The sequence below is a fragment of the Myxine glutinosa genome, chromosome 3 (assembly GCF_964187855.1).
Source record: "Myxine glutinosa chromosome 3, kmMyxGlut1.1, whole genome shotgun sequence".
Taxonomy (NCBI): domain Eukaryota; kingdom Metazoa; phylum Chordata; class Myxini; order Myxiniformes; family Myxinidae; genus Myxine; species Myxine glutinosa.
Genome location: NC_136263.1, coordinates 78,458,196 through 78,481,205, shown reverse-complemented (window position 1 = coordinate 78,481,205; position 23,010 = coordinate 78,458,196). Strand labels below are relative to the sequence as shown.

General features: G+C 43.6%; 1 protein-coding gene across 1 annotated transcript; it reads left to right on the top strand.

Moving 5' to 3' along the window:
- Positions 1-7,294: 7,294 nt before the first annotated feature.
- PSMG3 (proteasome assembly chaperone 3) lies at positions 7,295-21,000 on the top strand. Its single transcript, XM_068104270.2, has 3 exons — positions 7,295-9,457; positions 12,618-12,859; positions 18,656-21,000. Exons 1-3 carry the CDS (start codon positions 7,732-7,734, stop codon positions 18,806-18,808), a joined length of 2,121 nt encoding a protein of 706 aa, XP_067960371.2. The 5' UTR covers positions 7,295-7,731; the 3' UTR covers positions 18,809-21,000.
- The last annotated feature ends 2,010 nt before the right edge of the window (positions 21,001-23,010 follow it).

Here is a 23,010-nt window from a genome sequence, read left to right as displayed (position 1 = left end):
CTATTTGGGCCAAAAGTGATCACACAGGAAGCAGCTGCACCACAATTGCCCAATGACATTGTGTGTGACTGTTGCCAAGTGATCCTGTTACAAACACAACCAACCATGCACACGCAACAGTATTGCATGGTTGGTTGTGTTGCGGATCTGTTGCGGATCTCAGCGCTGAGATCCGTATTGTTGCGGATCTCAGCGCCGGCCTTTTCCCCTTACCAAGGGGGGATTAGTCCCCTTGTCTTTGACTAGCCGACGGGACCCGGGACCTATGACGTCCTTCCCGGACAGCGTTAAATAGGGTTTTAGGACGAAGAATTCGCTATTACCTAAGTACTAACGCTGCCCAGAAACGAGGAAATACGCCCCGCCCGAATCACGGGTGTTGGTGGAAACGCCGAGCGGTAGCGAACCCGTGATCCGAGCCGTTATCAATGACTAAACCCGATCCAAGCGGTTCGTAATCGTGCCACGCTTACCCAATGGAGGAAATCACTGAAACGGTCGAATTTGGAAGAAAGGAATAACACGATTTATTTACACTTTGTACAAGAAGAAGAAGAGGAAGAAAACACAGTGCAGTCTTGAACAGTCTTAACTTATCCCAAGACAAACAGGCCCGTTCACACACAGACACTCACACGGGGATTGCGGATGAACAGGTCAGCACGTCCAGGAATGGCGTCCGGGCAGCTCTTCCTCTGGTCCCCAACTCGCACCGCGAAGAAGATGGATAAAGACGGCAGGAGCTCTCCACGTGTCGTTTTCGCGCACGGGATTATTACAGGGTGAACGGCAGGGCTGGCTTTGGCGGTTACACTTGCGGCTGCGGCCGCGTACGTAATAAGCAAATAGTTCAATCTGCACTTCTCAATCAAGGGCTCTCGGAACTGTCGTGTCCAACAAGGGCTTGGCTTCAGTCCTCCCAATACAGTTCTCTTGCAATGCGCGATTCCTCTCAGTCCTTTGCGAGTCCTGTCGCACGAGTCCTCATAAGTCCTCCTCAAGCCAGTCCTTTTGCACGAGTCCTCATAAGTCCTCCTCCAGCTAGTCCTGTTGCACGAGTCCTCATAAGTCCTCCTCCAGCCAGTCCTGTTGCATGAGTCCTCATAAGTCCTTTGCGAGTCCTGTCGCACGAGTCCTCATAAGTCCTGGTTGGCTGTTGCTCTTACCGTCACCGCCTCTGACGTGCTGCTTGTCGCGGCCACACCCCGACCCTCGCTCTCCTCCCTCTTCTTAGGCCTACCTTGTGGTTACCCGACTAGTTTCGAGTGAAACCAAGGGCAGCGAACGCTGCTGGCGGCCAAAGCGTAACAAACTTGAGGGATGCCAAATGGGGCGCGGGATCGAGTTTGCCCATAGATGAAAACGAAGGGTGGCCGCAAAATGAAAGGACCTAAGCTCAATTCTTTACACAACGCAGATGTCACTAGGGAAATGGCCTACTCTTACACATACTATGACAACTAATTCTAATGGGCCTACGTGTTGCTTGTGGACTAACTATGGGGGGCAAACCGTTAACATTTAATGATGTTATATGTACAATCTCAAAACCTCAACAGTATGTTCATGTGAGGCTGCTCTTCGTGTCTCTGAAGTCTTCTCTAAATTCTCTCACAAAGGAAGCTTATGACTTTTTGATCACCATGGATACACTGACTAGGATAGTGACTAATTAGTCATTCAGAAGGATGAATGAACTATTCATGTACAAAAACACATCTAATACACTACCGGTCAAAAGTTTTATAACGCCTCAATTTTCCAGTTTTTATTGAAATATAAGCAATTCAAGTCCAGTGAATAACCTGAAATGGTACAAAAGTAAGCAGTAAACTGCTCGAGGTAAAAAAAAAAAAGTTTAGGTCAGCAAAAGCGGGAAAATAATGTAAATTGCACAGTTATATTGTAAAAAAAAAAGAAGAAAAAAAAAAGGCCTTCAGGGAACAAGTAATGGGTTAATAACTTACAGCTGTTCTGCCGCAATGTAAGTAAATTAAGCCTTGAAAGTTGATGCAAACAATTCCTACAGGTGTCCCAACCTCTGCCGATTACTTGATAACAACCCCCCTGTCTGTATAAAAGCAGTATTGGAACAGACTGTTATTACACCCTCTGAAGCATTATTTGGACAATATTGCACTGCAGGAAGTAGTATATTGGAAACTGGAGGAAACTCTGACAGGAAGAGGTCTGTCAGACCCAAAGCCACAACAGAATCAGAAGACAAGTTTCTGAGAGTCAACAGCTTGCGTGATAGGCGGCTCACAGGACAACAGCTTCAAGCACAGCTTAACACGGGTCGAAGTAAACACGTCTCAGTTTTAACTGTGAAGAGAAGACTTCGAGCTGCAGGTTTGACAGGTCGAGTGGCAGTAAGAAAGCCATTGCGAAGATGGCAAAATAAGAAAAAGAGGCTTGCCTGGGCCATCAAACACCGCCAGTGGACTACTGAAGACTGGAAGGAGGTCTTATGGACCGATGCATCAAAATTTGAAATATTTGGTTCATCACGCAGGGTTTTTGTACGCCGTCGAGTAGGCGAAAGGATGGTTCCTCAGTGTGTGACACCAACTGTCAAACATGGAGGAGGAAGCATGATGGTCTGGGGCTCTTTTGCTGGACCCAGAGTCGGCGACTTGCACAGAGTGACTGCCACCCTGAAACTAAAGGGCTACCACAGCATTTTGCAGCGCCATGCAATACCCTCTGGTATACGCCTACTTTGTCAGGGGTTCATCCTACAGCAAAATAATGACCCTAAACACACCTCCAGGCTATGTCAAAACTACCTTCGAGGAAAATAACAAGACGATAGGCTTCAAATCATGGAATGGCCAGCACAGTCTCCAGACTTAAACCCCATCGAGCTGTTTTTGGGATGAACTGGACAGAAGGGTGAAAGCAAAGCAACCTACAAGTGCAATGCATTTGTGGGAACTTCTGCCACAGTGTTGGGAAGAACTTCCCGAACAATATTTGATTTCCATTGTAGAAAGAATGCCACGAGTGTGTTTGGCGGTTATATCTGCATTAGGTGGCTACTTTGCTGAGTCAAAAAATTAAATTAAATTTTGTTAAACAAAATGATTCCATGATTTCTTTTTTAATCTCCAATTGTTTATTTGTTCTATGCTTAATTTCAGAGTTCATTGAGACATTAAACTGTGTAAATTTCAATAAAAACTGGAAAATTGAAGTGTTCAAAACTTTTGACCAGTCGTGTAGGTGGATTTTCATCTTTCAATTTACCTGCGAACATATTCGCAAACCAATTTTCGAAGATGCTGCTTAGAGTTTGGGGTTGCTGTCCAAGGCTAAAATCCTGCCTTTACATCCGCAGGTTTACCGGAGGATTTAAAGGCAGGCCGAGGCAAAGGTGTTTTTGTTATTGGCGGTGTAACCGCTAACGCCAAGTCGAAGGGCCGGTGACCACGCACCGCACCACGCACTGTACCAACCACCTACGCCCGGCACACCCCTGCTCGTCTGCAACGTCGGTGTGGGATTTGGTGAATTTGTCCCCTCCACCCTTCCACCCCCTCTCCCCCCCTCCCCCCCCCCCATCTGTCCACGAATCTTACCCTCGGTAACCATTGGCACCACATCCATTTGACCGACCACACCCATGATGGAGCCACACCCATCCATCCGATGGACCACAACCGTGATTTCACCACACCCATCCATCTCATGGACCACACCCATTTTATTGGACCACACCCATTTTATTGCACCACACCTCTTTTTCACCACACCCATTTTATTGCACCACCCCCATGATTTAAAGAAAAAAGATGGAAAAAAGCCAAAAAAAAAAGGAAAACACCATAAATAGACGGATGTTGTGTCTGCTGGATGTAATATTCTTTAAGGAATTACCTAGGTAAGAGGAAAATAAAATATATATATGATGGGTTTTCGGTGCGCGGTTTCCAGGGTATTTTGTTATATTTATATGTGTTGCTTTGGAAACCAATGTGGACAACACATCGCAACTTCAGAAATTTGTGCCTCAATGTATAGTGTAACATTTTGCCAAGTTTCAAGATTCTATGTCCAAGGGACAGATGAGTTTTGGGTTCATTAACAACACTGGCATGGCTGTCACTATGTAGGTTGTTATGGAAAGCGAAATTCTCAGCTCACACAGATTTCCAGGAATGTCATTATGCGGATTCCATGTCCTGAGACCCTAGGCTTTGATTTTATCCATGAGGATAAATTGTTTACCTCTGGTTTAGGTAACTCCAGAAAAACCCCAGCAATTTTGGGCCCTCTGCTGCTGCTCTATCTGGGAGAGCATGTCAGATGTAAATACACACTCTGTGAATGAAATGGTGGACTGTCCATCTCATCCTTTTTGTTTTGGACAAAACTTCGACTTGGTTTTGTTCTTTCTTTTTCTGTTCTGCTGTTCTCACATTTTTCTCTGAACTACAAACTTTTCTTTGTGAATTTTGGATTTTTTTTTTCTCTGAAACAAATATGGAAGTGCATTGCAACTTCCGACTTCCGGTCCCTCGAGCGACGAGGCTTGCTTCGATCTCTCCATGGCATCAAAGTTTGAGTGTTTTCCCGTTCGTGTCTTTGTCAAATTTCCGCTGGGTATTTTGTTGTGTATGTGTTATTGTGTGTTTCTATTTGGTTTTGGTTTTGTAGTTGTTGCAAATTTGTGTGTAATTAGTCGTTTTTTTTGTTCGCACCTCGTGCGCGGCCTGGTCTCTCCGGGCTCCCTCCCCCCCCCCCCCGTCAGTGTTTTGTGAATATGGGTTCTTTCCTTCATAGTATTTGCTTGTTTCTTTGATTTTCTTTTCTCCCCCCTACCTTTTCCTTTTCTCCCCCCTACCTTTTCCTTTTCTCCCCCCTACCTTTTCTCCCCCTACCTCTCACGAACATCTTACCCTTTGTCCAGCGTTTTGAAAACAGAACAAACAAATAAACAAACAAAAAAAAAATTCTATATTAATTCTTTCTCTCTTCCCGGACACGTGCTTGTTTGCTCTCCTCCTCGTCTCGACTTGTGCCCCACCCCCTATATCTCGTTTTTCTTCCACCTCTGCTCCTGCTTTCTCAAATCCACGTTCTCACTTAGAGACTTTTCCCAGATTGTTTTTCATGGTTTTGTTTAAATATTATTTAAATATGTTTAAACCGCAGCCGTGATGCTGACGCTGCCCCCCTCCCCCCCCCCCCCACCCCCAGAATTTCCATGTTTTAAACGTTTCCCAGTGTGTACCCTGGATTAGAATAGGTACACCGTACCCCTGCGTGTCGTAAGAGACGACTAAGAGAGTTGGCGTCAGGAAGGGCATCCGGCCATAAAAACATTGCCTCAAAAAAAAAAGAGAACCATGACAATTACAACTACATATGGGCAAGGTACAGCCCGAAGTGGAGATCGGTTTCTGAGGTTTGGGACATGGAATGGTGGGACAATGACAGGGAGATCAGGAGAAGTGGTGGAAGTATTGGTCAGAAGAAGAGTGGACATATGTTGTGTGCAGGAGACGAGATGGAAGGGAAGTGGTGTGAGAATGGTGAAGGGTAGGCAGGGACAGAAATACAAGTTTATGTGGCAAGGGTGCCTGGAGGGCATGAATGGTGTTGGTGTCCTGTTTTCTGAGGAGTTTGTAGACAGTGTGGTGAGTGTGACAGAGTGAGTGATAGGTTGATGATGGTGAAAATGATGATTGGAAAGCTCTTGGTGAACGTCATCTCGGGATATGCTCCGCAGGTTGGTCGAAGCGATGAAGAGAAGGACAAGTTCTGGTGTGCGAAAGAGAAGCTGATGGAAAACGTGAAAGATGAGGAAGTTGTTGTGGTAGGAAGAGACCTAAATGGACATGTGGGAAGGAGTATGGATGGTTTTGACGGAGTTCATGGGGGTTACAGATATGGTGTGAGAAATGGAGAAGGTGAAAGGATTTTGGAGTTTGCTGATTTGTTGATTTGTAATACTCAGTTCCAGAAAGAGGATAATAAGCTTGTTACATACACGTCAGGTGGGTCGACGACAACCGTTGACTACCTGATGGTGCGAAGGCGAGATAGGGGGCACCTCCGGGACACAAGGTGATCCCTGGGGAGGAGGCTGTTTCACAGCACCACTTGGTTGTCTGCGACATAAGGGTGAAAGGTGCGAGGAGAGCTCGGCGGGTGAAGTACCAACCGAGAATGAAGGTGTGGAGGTTGAAAGAGGTGACAGTAAGGGAGGCATTAAAAGAGAGGCTGAGTAGGGTCGAGGATGATGTGGTTGAGCTTGAAAGTGGTTGGATGTCAATGAAAGCTAGTCTGTTGGGAGCCATTGGTGAGGTATGTGGATGGACAAAAGGACCACCGAGGCACTCGGAAACATGGTGGTGGGATGATGAAGTTGGAAAGAGGTTTGACGAGAAGAGGAAGAAGTTCAAGGAGTGGCAGAAGGCGAAGGGTACGGGAGCAGAAACAGCAGAGCATGAAAGTTATAAGGCAGCCAGGAAGGCTGCAAAGAAAGAGGTAGCAAAGGCGCAGGAGGCATGTAGGAAAATGTTCGGAGAACGCTTGGATTCGGAAGAGGGTCAGAAAGCAGTATTCAGGATTGCAAAGCAGATCACGAAAGAGAGGTGTGATGTGATGGGGGTGAGTTGCTTGAAGGATGAAGTGGGACAAATCGTTGTCGACCCAGATGTATACAAGTAAAAATTTGAGAATTTGTGCTTATATAAAATGTTGGAAGCATTTCGTGTTAAAAGTGGTTAAACAAGTTTTTTAGGATAATTTGAGGGTGCTGAATTCAAAAATGCTGTTTAACCGGTTCAATTTTGGAGTCTTAACCTTCAAATTGTAAAAAACAAAATGCCCGCCATTTTCAGCATATTTTTTGCCATAACTTGAATTTTAAGCAACATAGAAGGCTCAAAATAGTGGCAATACCCATGTTTGTGATACTGAGGATTCCAAATTTACTGTTACCTAAGTTTTAACTAGTTTGGTTTCGCTGCCATGTTGAATTCCAAGATGGCCGCCATATTGATCATCAAGATGGCCACAATGTTGGATTTAAATACAAAGAAACAAATTGAAATATAGTACGCCTGGAGTCTTTTGCAAAGTGTGCTTTGGACTATTTTGAAAAGCGAGTAAAATGAGACAATGAAGGAATTGTGGTCTTGTGGTTGAGTTACATACACCTTCGCCTTCATGTGACCCCAGAGGAAAAGGTCACATGGGGTCAGGTCCGGTAACCGTGGAAGCCATTCGATCGCGTGATTCATAGCCACCCTTTCATGGAAGAGCTCTCCGCCAGTATGTTATCTGGGTTATTGACGTATATTGATTATACATGTATTGTATACCTGTGATTGTAAACACTATTAATGCCCTCTTGCGGGCATTACTGATATGTGACTCGGTCACGGGAATAAACTACATGTTAACACCGCATTGACGAAGCGAAGCACCACTGAGGCACCTTTGCGTAGGTGCCCAGTCTTGCTAAAATCCTTTGACGCCCATACTTCACCCCCTTACTTTGATGCCACCCATGGATGTCAAATTGTGAAGTTTGAGGTGAGAAGTGGTTCAGAAATGAACATGATAAGTGAGTCGATGGCTGAGGTGTTGGTTTTGGATATCGTGGTAGACGAATATGGATATGATGATTATTTTCTTAAAATAAGAAATGAGTAATTTAAAACGTTAATTGTAATTTGTTTTCTTTTTCATTACAGGTAGTGCGATAACTCCCTCACCATGGATGCATTACTTAGCCTTAAAAGACCAGTCCCAGTTTCGCTCAACCTGTGCATAATATGCCAAGATGTAAAGACAAATGATAAACTGTTTGCTGCCACAGAAAAAGGCCTCAACACATTATCAAATGTTACCCACGAGCGACAAAAGTTACGACATGTCAAGTACAAGGATGCAGTTGACAGACTCTCAGAAGCCCTGAAACACGACTCTAAAAAACAACTAGTTTGGCATAAATCATGCTATGCTATGTATACAAACAAAACGAAACTAGATAAACTCAAGGCGGACTCATTGGCAGAGAGTAGCCCGTCCTCTAGTTCATCAGCATCAAGAACAGAAACCCAACCTTCCTCATATCGTCGTAGTAGCTCACCGCCCATTAATTGGGAATTCTGCATGTTCTGCCAAGAGGACAAGGCCAAGCAGAAGTTGACTTCAGTCACCACCTTCAAGAAGAGCACTGAAATATTGGAAGCTTCTGAGTTTGAAAAAAAAATGCGAGTGCGTGTTGCTGGTGTTAGTGACCTAATTGCCGCGGAAGGAAAGTACCATCTCTCCTGCTATGTGCAGTTCACCAGAAAGACAACCCAAACTAAACAGGATTCTCGACATGCTGATATTGCAATGCTGTGGCTTTGCGATGAGCTCAAGTATTCTGCTGAGCACGGTCATGTATTAGAGCTAAAAGAAGTGTGGAACCGGTATTGTACAATTGCTGAAGAATCCAACGTAGATATTCCAGTGTCATTTACCAGCAGAATGAGCACCTTCACGGATAAATTGGCAGATAAGATTGGTAAATTCTATGAGATACTTGTACTTCGTGATAACGAAGCAAGTGAGCGACGCAGTGTCTTTGTTCCACTGAAGTTTGCCCACATACCCATTTCAAAGATAACACGCGAAGAGGATGACGACACCATAGTCACAATCCCCACCTATAAACCACAGGAAGAAGATGAATTGCTCTCAATGGTACATGTTGCTCTGAAACTAAGAGGTGATATTCTTTCACAACCAGCACATGAAGGAGTGGACGTCAGTGAGCAGGCAGCAATAGAATGCGTACCCGATAGCTTGTATATGTTCCTTAACATGATGCTGGGCGGCCAGCGTCTACTAGAGCAATATATTGATGAGGATTATGATGAAAGCAAAGAGGAGTCAGTAAGACGATGCCGCATCCTCAGTATTGCACAAGATTTGATTTACACAGCTAGTGGTGACAAGCACTTGACTCCAAAACACATGGGATTAGGCAGTGCCCTGCACCAAGCAACTCGCTCAAAGGAACTAGTGCAGATGTTTCACAATGCTGGACATGTTATAAGCTACACAGACGTACGTCGATTAGACACAGCCTTAGCAGAGAGTACGCTGCAAGGAATGGATGAAAGTGGGGCTGTCTTACCACCCAATTTAGTGAAAGATCGTTTCGTTTTTTTCTCTGCTGACAATATTGATATTAACGAAAACACGCTTGATGGGAAAAACTCCTTCCATGCCACACAATTTGCTGCTTGTCAGAGAGGACCACCTGCTGGCAGTCTCCTAGATGGTATCAAACTCTCAAAAAATACTACATTGAGTATTCCTGATGCCATGAATGATATCTTACCTGTACATGCCAACTCTAAGAGTATTACTCAACCTCCTTTCAGAGCTGCTACTAAACAGGAGTGGTTTGACATTCCCCTTGAAGAATCACCTTCAGCGTTGAAAGGTAACAGTAAATTTGGAATTCTCAGTATCACAAACATGGGTATTGCCACTATTTTGAGCCTTCTATGTTGCTTAAAATTCAAGTTATGGCAAAAAATATGCTGAAAATGGCGGGCATTTTGTTTTTTTACAATTTGAAGGTTAAGACTCCAAAATTGAACTGGTTAAACAGCATTTTTGAATTCAGCACCCTCGAATTATCCTAAAAAACTTGTTTAATCACTTTTAACACAAAATGCCTACACTATTCGAAAATTCTCAAATTTTTACTTGTCTAATGGAATTAAAGGAAGATGGAAAAGATATATGTAAATGCTGTTGAATACAGAGAATGAATGGGATGGCAGCATAGAGAGTAACCCAGTTTTAGGACCGGCAGAGAAGATAACTGAGAAGGAAGTTGAGGAAGCGATAAAAGCAATGAAGGGTAGAAAAGCGGGAGGGCCGACGGGAGTTGGGGGAGATATGTTGAAGGCAGCAGGAAGTTGGGGTGTGAAGAGAATGCCAGAGATCTGTAATCTGGTGGTGAAAGAAGGCCGCATTCCAGTGGATTGGGAACTGAGTACCCTCGTCCCTCCATACAAGGGGAAAGGTGACCCTCTGGAGTGTGGCTCGTACCGAGCGATAAAGTTATTGGAGCATGGAATTAAGGTATTGGAAAGGGTGTTGGAGAGGAGGATAAGGAAGAAAGTGAAGATCGACGAAATGCAGTTTGGATTTGTTCCAGGAAGAGGAACGACAGACGCGCTTTTCATTGTGAGGCAGTTGCAGGAGAAGTACATGGAGAAGAGGAAGAAGTTGTTTCTTGGGTTTGTTGATCTGGAGAAAGCATTTGATAGGGTTCCACGCAAAGTATTGACATGGGCATTAAGGAAGTTAGGAGTGGAGGAATGGTTGATCAGAGTAGTGATGGCAATATACAAAAGAGCGCGCACAGCTGTAAGGACGAAGGACAGGAACAGTGATGAGTTTGAGGTGAAGGTGGGAGTGCATCAGGGGTCGGTACTAAGGCCACTACTATTTGTAGCTGTGATGGAGGTGCTGTCTCAGAACGTAAAGGAGGGTTTACCGTGGGAGTTGTTGTATGCAGATGATCTGGTGTTGATTGCGGAAAGTATGGATGGACTGAAGGAAAAGATGAACAAGTGGAAGGAATGTATGGAGACAAAAGGTCTGAAGGTGAATATCGGAAAGACGAAGGTGATGGCAAGTGGTAAAGCATGTGGTGAGGTGGAAAGAACTGGGAAGTGGCCCTGTGCTGTGTGTAGGAAGGGTGTCGGAGTGAACTCCATTCAATGTACAATGTGCGCTGAGTGGGTTCATCAAAAATGTAGTGGTCTGAGAGGGTCATTAACCAGTGTGGCAGCTACATTCAAATGTAAGGTGTGCACAGAGGGAGCTGCAGATGGAGGAAATGTTGAGTTGGATCTTGGAGACGGCGTGAAGCTGGAAGGTGTGAAAACATTTTGCTACCTCGGAGACATGCTGAATGGAGAAGGTGGATCAGACTCGGCAACGGTTGCTAGAGTGAGATGTGCATGGAAGAAGTTTCGGGAACTGAGTGGCGTGCTGATGATGAGGGGAGTGTCGTTGAAGCTGAAGGGAAAGGTGTATGCTGCATGTGTGAGAAGTGTTATGATTTATGGGAGCGAGTCATGGGTAATGAACGTAGAGCAGCAACGAAGGTTGGAAAGGGTGGAAATGCGAATGGTTCGACGGATGTGCGGAGTATCGTTGAGAGAGAGGAAGACAAATGATGAATTGCGAAAGATGATGGGAATAGAGCCTGTGATTGATGCTGTGAAGAGGAACAGGTTGAGATGGTTTGGTCATGTGTTAAGGAAGGATGAAAGTGACTGGTTGAGAAGAGTGATGGAAATGAATGTAGAAGGAAGTAGAGGACGGGGAAGACCGAGAAAGACTTGGCTAAAGATGGTGGAAGAAGAAATGCGGGCAAGGGGGTTAACAAGGAGAGATGCAGAAAATAGGGCAAACGGGAGAAGATTGTCATGGGGACCGCAAGGCTAACCCCCGCTCTTGTAGGGAAAATGGCCTTTAAAATGCATGTTGTTGTTGTATTGCAACGCGAATGAGCTTTACTATAAAAAATATATAAAACGAGATTTTCTTTTGTTCAGTCACAAAAATAATTCGGTTAATCCCCAGAATCCAATGGAAAATTTATTCCCATGCCATTATTATTTTGATATTCCGATATGAACTACCTCAGAATCATTTCCGCCCCTTTAGGCCATGGCATTTTGTAAATATACTTAAACCATAGTGGCTCTGGGTACAAGTGCACTATTAATTTTATTTAAATGCTATGTATATTTATATATACATGTATATATGTGACACACTCCTTCCCTGGTGTTGGGCTAGCGGCTTGGGTGCCGGCTTAGGATACCTAGGATCCTGGGTTCGAATCTCGGTCGATCGCTGAATTAACGCCAGGGGGGTTGACTCAGCCTGTCATCCTTCCGAGGTCGGCAAATTGAGTACCAGTTCACTGGTAATTCCCTGTTTGTCGTTAAAGGCGGCAAAAAGGGTTGGCGTCAGGAAGGGCATCCGGCCGTAAAACATTGCTTCAAAAAAGGGGACCGAAAAACGACAAACAACCACGGTTCCCCAAAAAGGCCAACCCCCGCTTTGCGGGGAAAAATGGCCTCTAAAGGTGGTTATTTTTTATTTTACACACTCCTTCCATGTTCAGTCTTCCAAATTATATGAATCAAATTGATTCCAGTGAGCATATATAATCAAGCATGTATACCTTGTGTTTCAACTAGAACAGCACTCGGTAGAGCACATACCTCCGCCAGGCTGGACAGTTTACATTTTGTGTGACACTGATTGGCCGGATCTGGATCCAGACCTGAACCAAAATCCAATCGGTGTGTTCTTGTCACCTAACCAACTCATACCTCTTGTTTTATCATAATCCGTGGCTTTGTATAAGTTTTTGTAAATATTAAGAGAGCATGCTGATGTATTCACTCAGAATATCAGAATATGCACTATAGTCGATGTATAAAAGGTTTAGGTAATTGTTCAAAATTAATACTGCTTTGTACCAAAAAAATCACCACTATCCTGTGCCTGCTGTTAACTGAACCTTTTTTGATTATTCAGTCTTTAGTTTTGCTCTTTCCTGGCAGTATCTTCTGCAACACAAATGGCATGTGTAGACTCTACGATGCCTGTGCGGACACAGGAAGTGAGCGGAAAAGTGTGTGGCGTGAGCACACAGGTGGTGTGTGCTGCTTTTGCTGACCGCTTGCTCGTCATGGTCTCACAATGTGGCCGTATTGGCACACTGGTTTCAATGTCTCCTGCATTGCCAACCAACTCGTCAGATCAAGCTCCTTGTGAGAGCCGAGTCCTGCTTGGCCCAGACGAGGTTGGTCATTACACTTTGCAACCCAATAATATTTATGTTTCACCCTCAACTAATTTTATATAGCTTCTTTTTATCCTGGTATTGAGGCTCATGGAAGAGCAGCATAATGGAGAAAAGGGTCAACAGGCACAAAACTAGGCAAATGTAAAATGGTAGAACATGAATATATAATTATATCGCAGCACAAGAGGAGGAATTATGGGTAAATGATTGAAATGGTCTCAGCAAGTGCATGAAACAAACGTCAGAGATGCAAATGGGAGGGACCTGAGCAGTGTAAAGCAGATTTGAAATCCTAGAGGGAAGAGATTGAGGCAGCAAACTCAGAAAACAGTTCCATATGAGCGAGTATAAGGCAATAGATGGAAGGAGCTGACTTAAGTTTACATTTGAGGGTGAGGTGGGGGAGGTTTCTATGATCTGTAATGAGGAGGGGCAGAGGTTGGTGAGAGAATTCAGAGTATGGGAATTCAGAGAGTGATATAAATTGGAATCATAAGAGTGTGAAAGGATTTGTAAGGTGATAAAGAGCAGAGATTTTTTAATGGGAAGGGCATTTTGAGCCATTACCCATCAGATTATAACCAGTAAAAAAAAAAAAAAAAAATTCAACGATGTCAAGCTGCCTGCGGTAAGAAAAAGGGGCACCTTCCTATCATAAGATGCCAAGGACATGGATGCCGGATGGCCATGGTCTATAAGAGCAAAATTGTAAAGCAACAAATCCACAGGAGGGAGCCATATTCTGTGCACTTTGGTTGAGGTTCAAAGGACAGCAAAGGACTGATTTTATCCCATGGTGAATTCCTAGGTGGAGCTGGCTTTATAAGCCAGCTGCGAGATGTGATTTGCCTCAGACAGGTTGTAGCTCATAGGATCAGGAGCTCAAGAGACTATATCGGAGACCCAGACGCTAACTCTTCCCTCCTGAGAGTTTCCTTCTGTATCGATCTTGTCCCCCCTGTGTATCCTCTTGCCCCTCATTCCTCTCCACACCCATTGCTTGTAGTCCAGCAGCTAAGCTAAATATAGCATAACAATTGTGCATTTTCTGAGGAAAGCACCAAATTTGGCACACTAGTAGACTATCATATTATGAAAAGATCTGGATATTGGGCCATCTCAGATTCAGAGATTTGATTTTTGCAAGATTTGCAGATTTTGCAGATTTACAAGCTGAGATTGCAACGCCAGGGACGGCCGACTCCTTCCTGCGAGCTGCCCACGTCATCCGCACAAGAAGAGCTCATCAAATCACTGCAGCGGCACTGCACATCCTGCAACACCGTGCATATGAACGCCACTGTATGACATATGCTGATGATGCAGAAGACCTGCCTGAGTTCGAAGACTGGTGTCACCAGAGAGGAGAAGACATTCCCAACTTTCAGTACTGGGCAACTGTGCTGGAACTAGAGATGTTGGTACTGGTCTACGTGCGTTCTCTGCGGCAGGCTTCATTCACGATGTACCTTGATGCCCCGACGGAACTGGTCCCATGGTGCCATGCCTTAGACCAGACACACTATGCCAGGTGGGTCCCTGTTCACCTGAGGGACATGGTTGCACTCCCAATGAAGCACCCAGATGTAGCCAGAGAATTCAGGGCTGGCAACTTCACTGTACAGAAGACGAAGAAGGTGTTCTCTTCGATCCCAATCGAATCGAAATCTTGCAAAAATCAAATCTCTGAATCTGAGATGGCCCAATATCCAGATCTTTTCATAATATGATAGTCTACTAGTGTGCCAAATTTGGTGCTTTCCTCACAAAATGCACAATTGTTATGCTAAGTTGCCCCACTATTGTCCAAGTCTCCCTCTGTCTTGGTTTTCAACTCTGCTGTTGGTGTTTTTCTCCCTCTTTCAGTTGTTCCTTTTTTCCGTGTCATGTCCTGGTCCGTTCATTGTACTAATTCTAGCTCTTCCACAATCCTGGACTATGTACACAAAAAAACCCCGGAAATGTATTGGTGAATTTGCTAGCTGTTCCTTATGTCTATGTGCATCATGTAAGGTTATTCACAGGGAGGCAGCAGTGAGCCAGGATAGGTTATTGATGTTATATTGGAAGCTGGTCAAGAATGGGGGACATTGGAAAGGTAAGAGTATGGAGATAAATCAGCAAAGCTGCAGCCTGTCAATGTGGTCAAATTCAAGAAAGACGTTAATATGATAAGACGTTGTGCCCCATTGTAGGAGAGTGGTGGAACATGAACGAGGCCCTATTTAAGATTACTGAAGCTAAAGGATGGTTTTATTGGTTAAAGACTAAAGGATGGAGGAGTCACCATGATTAAGCTTGGAGGTTGAAGAGGATGCGGACAAGAAAATGCCTTTAAGGAATGGCAATGTAACAGGCAGGAAAGGTTATGGGGAGAAGAAAAATAGAGGCAATGAAAGTATAAGGAAAGGCTAGACAGGAGGCATGGAGAGGGTCGTATGATAAATTGGACTCGTAAGAGTGTGACAGGGTTTACAAGGTGATAAAGAGCAGATATTCTTAATGATGAGAAGGACATTCTTCGTAAATGGAAGGTTTCTTTTAAGGAACAGCAAAATGTGGAGAATTGGAGGAATGTATTTGGTGAGGTCAGCAAATTACAAGGGCCATCAAGATGCATGGAGTGGGAGGAAATGAGAACTCTTGAGAAAACAAATAGACCATTTGTTGTGTTGGTGGTGGTGGTGGAGATGATATAAGGGATTGAAGGAGGGAGAATTGGATTGGCTTTGTTAGTTATTGGTTAAGATTTAGGAGGATGAGGAGAGGTAGTTGATGGCTAGCTATCCGAATAACAACAAGTTTTTGGAGTATCCTGATTGATATGCACATCAAGATCATGGATTAAGTGTTCAAATTATTGTAAATGGTGCTGAATAATCGGCAACGAGAGTTGGTGTTGATTGATGGGATGCAGTTTGGGTTAAGCCAGGTAGAGGAGCAATCGATGCTATATGCATTCTTTAAATCAGAGACTGGATCATTTTTTTATGGAAGGGAATGGTAAAAAAAAAGAAAGATGACGTCATCGGTCACGTGGTTCAGCCGCCATCTTGGAAAAACCGAAAAACTTTGCACCTCTATATCTCCGAAAGCACTGCACAGAAAAAAATGAGACATGGCTCATTTTAAAGAACTCTCTATTCAGAATAACATATGTTAATGATGATGTCATAGGTGCCTCCAATACAACAACAACAACATGCATTTTAAGGCCATGTTCCCTGCTAGAGCGGGGGTTAGCCTTGCGGTCCCCATGACAATCTTCTCCAATAAGATGTCATAATTCGACAAGTACAAAACTTCATCCGATTAAGATGAAATTTCTTGAGTGTCATCGAGGGATAAATTGGTGGAGGAAAAAAAATAGCGATGATTTCATCGGTCACGTGGTTCAGCCGCTGTATTTGTTTTGGGCTCAAAAGCCTTAAAAGCCTTAAAAACCACGAAAAGCACTTCCTCGTGAGGGTCTGCAATCTCTAATTGCTCTTGTTTGTATTGTGGGTTTGTGATTACTGTATGTTGAAGGAGTTTTTTTCACTCTCACTCTCTCTCTCTCCCTCTCCCTCTGTTTTTCTGTCTATACATCTATAATTGCCAGGCTTGAAGGACTGGTAAAGATCGAAAAAAATAGAACATTGGAGGAATGCTTTTGGGCAGTCGCTGATCAGTCCTGATGAACCCCATGATATGGGAAAATTTTCGTTAAACGTTTACCGGTAGTAGTAGTAGTAGTAGTTGTTGTTGTTGTGGTGATCAATAGAGATGTAGTTAGGCTTTTGGATACAAGGGTTTAGGTTCGTGGATGAGCTTGCCTATAGTGCAGCAAGTTTACAGACGACCAAATATGAGTGGAGGAGGAATGAGTAACAATGTCCCAGAGAGGAACATAACCATAAAGAATTGCATGTGCAGAAGTGAGTGTGGATCAGCATGGGTGAGCACATGATAGATGGTGATGAGCGTCACATTTAAAAATACACTGAAATGAAGGGGACAAGACAACAGACAATAACTCAGATATGATTCCACAGTTGAGAAAATAAGGGAATTAATGAATGCAGGTGGACTACCAGCCTGGTCTTTGGGAGCATGAGCAGGAGAGGTGGCTTGAGGAACTTGTGTGACCAGGGGTGACTTCAAGAGAGCAGAGGTAGGAGATGATAGGAGCAACAATGCTAGGTGTAAGGCTGTTTAAAACAAGCATTCTGAGTATTGCGCTGCAATACATGTCCCCTACCGGCAGTCTGTCGTCCGGAAAACTGTTGGGGAAATTACCAAAGTTCAAAGTGCCATAACTTTATCAAAAATGATCGAAACGTCGTGAAGTTCGAACTTCATCTGTAACTTATCCTGTGGAAACCATGTACCAAGTCTGAAATCATTAGCATTAAGAGTTTAGAAAAAAAGTCCGGAAAACTGTTCTTTGCGTGACGGACTGACGGACTGACGGACTGACTGACGGACTGACTGACGGATTGACGGACTGACATACTGACGGACTGACTGACGGATTGACGGACTGACGGATTGACGGACTGACGGACTGACAGACTGACGGACTGACTGATGGACTGACAGACTGACAGACTGACTGACTGACTGACGGATTGACAGATTGACGGACTGACTGACGGACTGACGGACTGACAGACTGATGGACTGACGGACTGACGGACTGACGGACTGACAGACTGACTGACTGACTGACTGACTGACGGATTGACAGATTGACGGACTGACAGATTGACGGACTGACAGATTGACGGACAGACGGGACGGAGTGCAAACCTATAGTCCCCTCCGGTGTACACCGGTCGGGGACTAATATAGAGGCCAGCATCTAGCTCCCAGGTGGAAAGTGAGAGTTCTTAGGTATGCACCACCTGTATTCAGGTTCCAAATGGTGTGGAAGGTCTTGTTTTTGACTGCCTTAAGATGAGGAACATGGGCAGCATTAGCACCAGCCCAGAGTCAGCAGTTGTGCATGTTGAGCTTGCTGCAGCTCAAGAATGCCATAGCTCTACAGAGAATACATTGATGGTAGTTTGGTGATTATATAATCCTTCTATGAAAGTGTATGATAGTGAGTGAGACCAAGGAGATCCTGGGACAATAGTCTTCCAGTGGCTCTCCAGAAAAATGGATTGGATGGTTTGATTGCCTATCCTAATAGTGTGAGAGATTGTGCTCGAGGTAGCTGACTCGTGGCTTATCTTGTCCAGGTCTGATGAAAGGGATTCAGCAGTCACCATCCCTTCACAAGAGGGATTTATTGTTCTACACAAATTGGAGCCATCATCAAAATGGTAACATCGGTTTTGAAGAGAAGATAGATCATTGATATTGATCAAGAATAGCATGGGTCCACAGACACTGTCTTGTGGAACCCCAGCCTGAAGGAAAAGATTATGGGAAAGGACAACAACAATGGCCATTGGCTGTTTTTGCTCAAAGAGAAAGTCAGACAACCATTCGGTCAAGAGCCACTGAATACCAAAGGAAGATAACTTGGAAATTAAAGCCGATCCAAGGTAGTGTCAAAGGCCTATTGACATTTTGCTGAGCTGTGGGCAAAGATTTACAAATAGGAAATACGACCGGTTATCTATGGAGTAGAATATTGAGCCTTGAGAAGATGCTGTCGACCTAATGTCTGTTGTTGAAAATATACCTTATTTTGACTTCTTTTTTTCTGTTTCCCCCACTGGAGAAAGGCAATTGTATTATGACTTCCTTTTTTCCCAATTGAATGAAATGAAAATTGATATCTTCCCCTATCCTACTCTTTAGCCCATGACTCACGTACTGGCGAAAAACCTGGCTGAACCAATATGCCGTGAGGCTGGACTGCGGCCTGTTCTGCTGGGTCTGGCATTGCGGACAATTACTCCACAGGCGCTGAGAGAGCTTCGCCAGCTTATCGATTCTTGCCGCATCTGGTGAAACCATCACCAATAAATGCTGCAGTCATTGCAAGTTCTGCTCAGTTATATACAGTGCCTACAGAAAGTCTCCAACCCCTTTAAAAATTTTCACCTTTTCTTGCCTTATCTCTTATAGCCTGGCATTGAAATGCATTAAATCAGACTTTTTCACCTTTATTTACACATCGTAACCCACAACTTCCAAGTGAAAGACAAATTCGACAAATTTCAAAAAGTTTATTTTAAAAAATACAGAACTAGAATATCTTAGTTGGATAAGTGTCTCCCCCTCCCCCTACACCCCCCTTTACCCTCCTCCACCGAGGTAATACTTGGTGGAAGCACCTTTGACAGCAATTAGTGCTGTGAGTCTGTTGGTATAGGTCTCTACCAACTTTGCACACCTTGATTGGGCAATATTTGCCCATTCTTCTGTACAAAACTGTTCAAGCTCAGTCAAGTTGCATGGGTAGCGTTGATGGACAGCAATCTTCAAGTCATGCCACAGATTCTCAATTGGATTTAGGTCGGGGCTCTGACTCAGCCACTCATGGACATTTATCGTTTTGTTCCATAGCCACTCCAGTGTAGCTTTGGCTGTGTGCTTCGGGTCGTTGTCATGTTAAAAGGTGAACTTCTGTCCCAATTTCAGCTTTCTTGCAGAGGGCAGTAGGTTTTCCTCTAGGATTTTTCTGAATTTTGCTCTATCTATTTTCCCTTCTATCCTGACAAGTGCCCCAGTCCTTGCTGATGAGAAACATCCCCGTAATATGATTCTCCCACCACCATGCCCTACAGTGGGGATGGTTTTCTTTGGGTGCTGTGTTGGGTTTGCGCCAAATGTAACGTTTTGCGTTTGGACCAAAAAGCTCAATCTTGGTTTTGTCAGCCCACAAAACGTTTTGCCACATGGCTTCAGAATGTCCGGAGTGTTTTTTGCATACCTCAAACGGGACTCAAGTTGGGCTTTGTTGAGTAATAGCTTCCGTCTTTTTTATTTATTTACGTTTAAGGCTCCAGTCATGGACTATCTAGTCCTCATAGAGGCCAAGCCTAAACAAAAGAGCTGCATTGATAGAAAAGTGAAGAAAGAGAGAATAGTCTAATAGTTTTTGAAGAAGTAAAAAAAAAATCTGCTTTTTGAAAAGGGGAAGGTCGTAATTGTTTGGAAATACATGGGAAGGCAAAGAGTTCCAAAGTTTGGCAGTGGTGGGAAGAAACAAACATAACAGCACACCCTTGAGTTACCAATGGCAACACAATAATCATGAGATGTAGTGGCTTGTCGAGTATTCCGTGGTCTCGCTAATGGTGGAGGTGCACAAGCAGCAAGTTCTTGAGAGCAGAAACCGAAGTAATATCTGTAGAAAAGAGAAGATAGCCAACCAGTGTAATTCGAGCAGGTCAAGTTTTGAGGTCAGATTGGGAGAGTTATTAAGTCGGATTACTTTGGATCCAATTCTGTCCATTAAATATGTGGAGCTAGAACCTCCCACGATGTGAGAGCAGTACTCGATACAAGAACGAATCAATCCTTTATATAGTTGAAGCAACTGTTGAGAGGAGAAGAATCTTTGACATCTGAACAAGACTCCCAGTTTTTGAGGCAAACTTAGCTATTTGTGTAATGTGTGGACTCCAGAATAAATTTGATGTTAGGGTAATACCTAGTAAGTTTATTGAATCGCATGGTGTAATTGTGGAGCTTCGAAAGGAGATTGGAGAGTTGAGAGGAGTTTTTGAGAGATATGGTAAGAAATTGAGTTTTAGAAGCATTGAATTTAACCTGATTACATTTGTCCCACTGGGAAATCTTGTTTAAATCTGAATTTAAAGAGGTGGCTGTGATCAAACGAGATGTAGATCGAGTGAGGGAAGATGGGGAAGATGGGAAAAACATGGAGAAATGTAATGTCGAGTCATCAGTAAATGAGTGCATTTGGTTATTTGTAGAAGAAAGAATAGTAGGGCAGATACGCAAAGCAATTGTGCATTTTATGACTAAAGCATGAAAGTTTCAGCATATAATCTACATACCGCAAGGTTTTATTTCAGACATGGAGGCAATTTGTATCTGACCTCTGGTGACCTTGAGAGGTCATTGACCTCAGCATCGCATTTTTCCAGTTTTTGCCCCATCACTCTTCATTATAATCACGTATATCAGCCAAAATTGCATTTTTGTTCTAATAAAGATGCTTACCTACCCTACCAAGTATTTGTGTTTATTTCCAGGTGTAAAGAACACCTTAAAACTGCCCCTCACGAGCCTCGATCTTGTATACAAAAAAAAAAAAAAAAAAAAAAAAATTTCACTCATTAAACATGTTTGCATTTTGTATTGCTGCATAAAAATTGATAAAGACTTGTTGAATATACACTAACAATGTGGTATGTTCTTGTGAATTACAGGATAATCCTTCTGCATGCCTCAGCTAGCTCCTGGTACTCTGGTCTGCACTCTTTAGAACTGTAATGGTGGTGGAAAACCGATAGAACCCTAGACTTAGACACTTGGACGCCTTCTGTTCTTACCCTTCTTTTCTGCTTCTGGTGTCTGCTTCTTTGTCACCATGTCAAAACGCCATATACTGATTGATCCTGCCCAGCCTTCTACATCTAAGCATCCCAAGCCACGTTGCACCACTAACTGGGAACTCTGTGCTCTCTGCCAAATCCGAATTATTTTTTTTTGTAAATTAAAAATTCAAATCATAAAATCATGTTAAAAAAAAAAAAAGTCAAAAAAGTATTTTTAAAAATTCAAATCTGAAATGCCTCCACGTCTGAAATTAAACTTCATCTATATATACACAAAGAATTAAGTTAAGCACCCCCCCCGTTTTTTTACAACCTCGCACATTACAAGTTTGTTGTCGTCAAAACAGTGTAATATACCCATGATATTGCTATATTTTCTGGAGAAGTGATATTATGGTCACATAAAAACATAACAATCATGCCGTTGTCAATATTGTATTCTGAATAATTTAAGGTGAAATTTTTTGGGAATTTTAGGCATATTTTCACCTCAATTTAAGTATGGAGCTATAGGTCCATCACGGACAGTGTGGATGACGTTTATGTTTTCTAACGTACAGTCATTGTTCTGAGAAGACCTCTAGCGATCTTTGCGTCAATAACGTGTGTAGGACCCACGTGATCGTGCTGCACGAGCGATGGGCGTCACAGATGAGTGCACTCATCTGCATTTCATCAATGGATAATTGCTAATGTCATACCAATCATTATTTGATCTCACATACCTTAGAATATATGCCAATGTATACATATACACAAAGAATATATATTAGGGGGTGCTTACCTTAATTCGTTGTGTAGGGGTGCTTAACTTAATTCTTTGTGTATATATATAAACGTGGGTTGGCTGTGTGTGTCCGCGTTTTATTCAGAGATGGCTGAACGGATCTTCATCAAACTTTCAGAGGTTCATCAGTGAGTGCCTGGGAGTGTTTTAGGCAAAAAAAATAAATTTAAATTTGGTTTTTTAGAGTTAAAAAGAATAATAATAACAATAATCGCTCGATAGTGCCGAAGCCTTTTTAAATTAATGACAGTTATATACAAGTACACATTCGCATAAATGAATACAAAACAATCACCAGACATTTGAATACAAATAAATCAAACAACTCCGGAAGTGTACGAAGTTGGTAGTACGGCTTCTTCTTCTTCCTGATTGGCATCACAGTTAACTCAGAAACGTGATGAACGCCACATTCACCCACCAGCATGTATATGAACCCCCTTCCTCTCCTGCCGCCCCCCCCCTCTCCTCCCCTCCCTTCCCCTCCCTCCTCCTTCCTCCTTCCTCCTCCCCCCTCCTCCTTCCCCCTCCCCCTCCCTCCTCCTCCTTCCCCCTTACCCCCTCCCCCCTCAGTTCCCCCTTCTCCCCTTCCACCCTCTCCCCCATCCCAATCCCCTCCCCAACCCGGCAACGCCGGGTACTTCTGCTAGTAGTTTATAAAAACACGAGAAAATTGTATGCTTTAGTCATAAAATGCACAATACCTTCCATATATGAGCCCCACTAGAAGGTCATTGATAAAAAGAAAGAAGAGTGGGAGACAGGACAGAATTCTGAGGGACACCGCTGTTGATAGGGAAGGAGGAAGATGTTTAACCATCAACAATTACAGAGAAAGAGCGGTCGGAGAGAAAGCTTGATATGAGAGAGAGCAGAGTGAAGGAGGAAAGCCG

Excerpts from the sequence above, each read along its gene's own strand:
- PSMG3 (XM_068104270.2), top strand. The coding sequence starts at position 7,732 with ATGGATGCATTACTTAGCCTTAAAAGACCAGTCCCAGTTTCGCTCAAC. Across the intron at positions 9,458-12,617 it reads ATCACCTTCAGCGTTGAAAG|TATCTTCTGCAACACAAATG; the intron begins GTAACAGTAAAT and ends CTTTCCTGGCAG. Across the intron at positions 12,860-18,655 it reads TCCTGCTTGGCCCAGACGAG|CCCATGACTCACGTACTGGC; the intron begins GTTGGTCATTAC and ends CCTACTCTTTAG.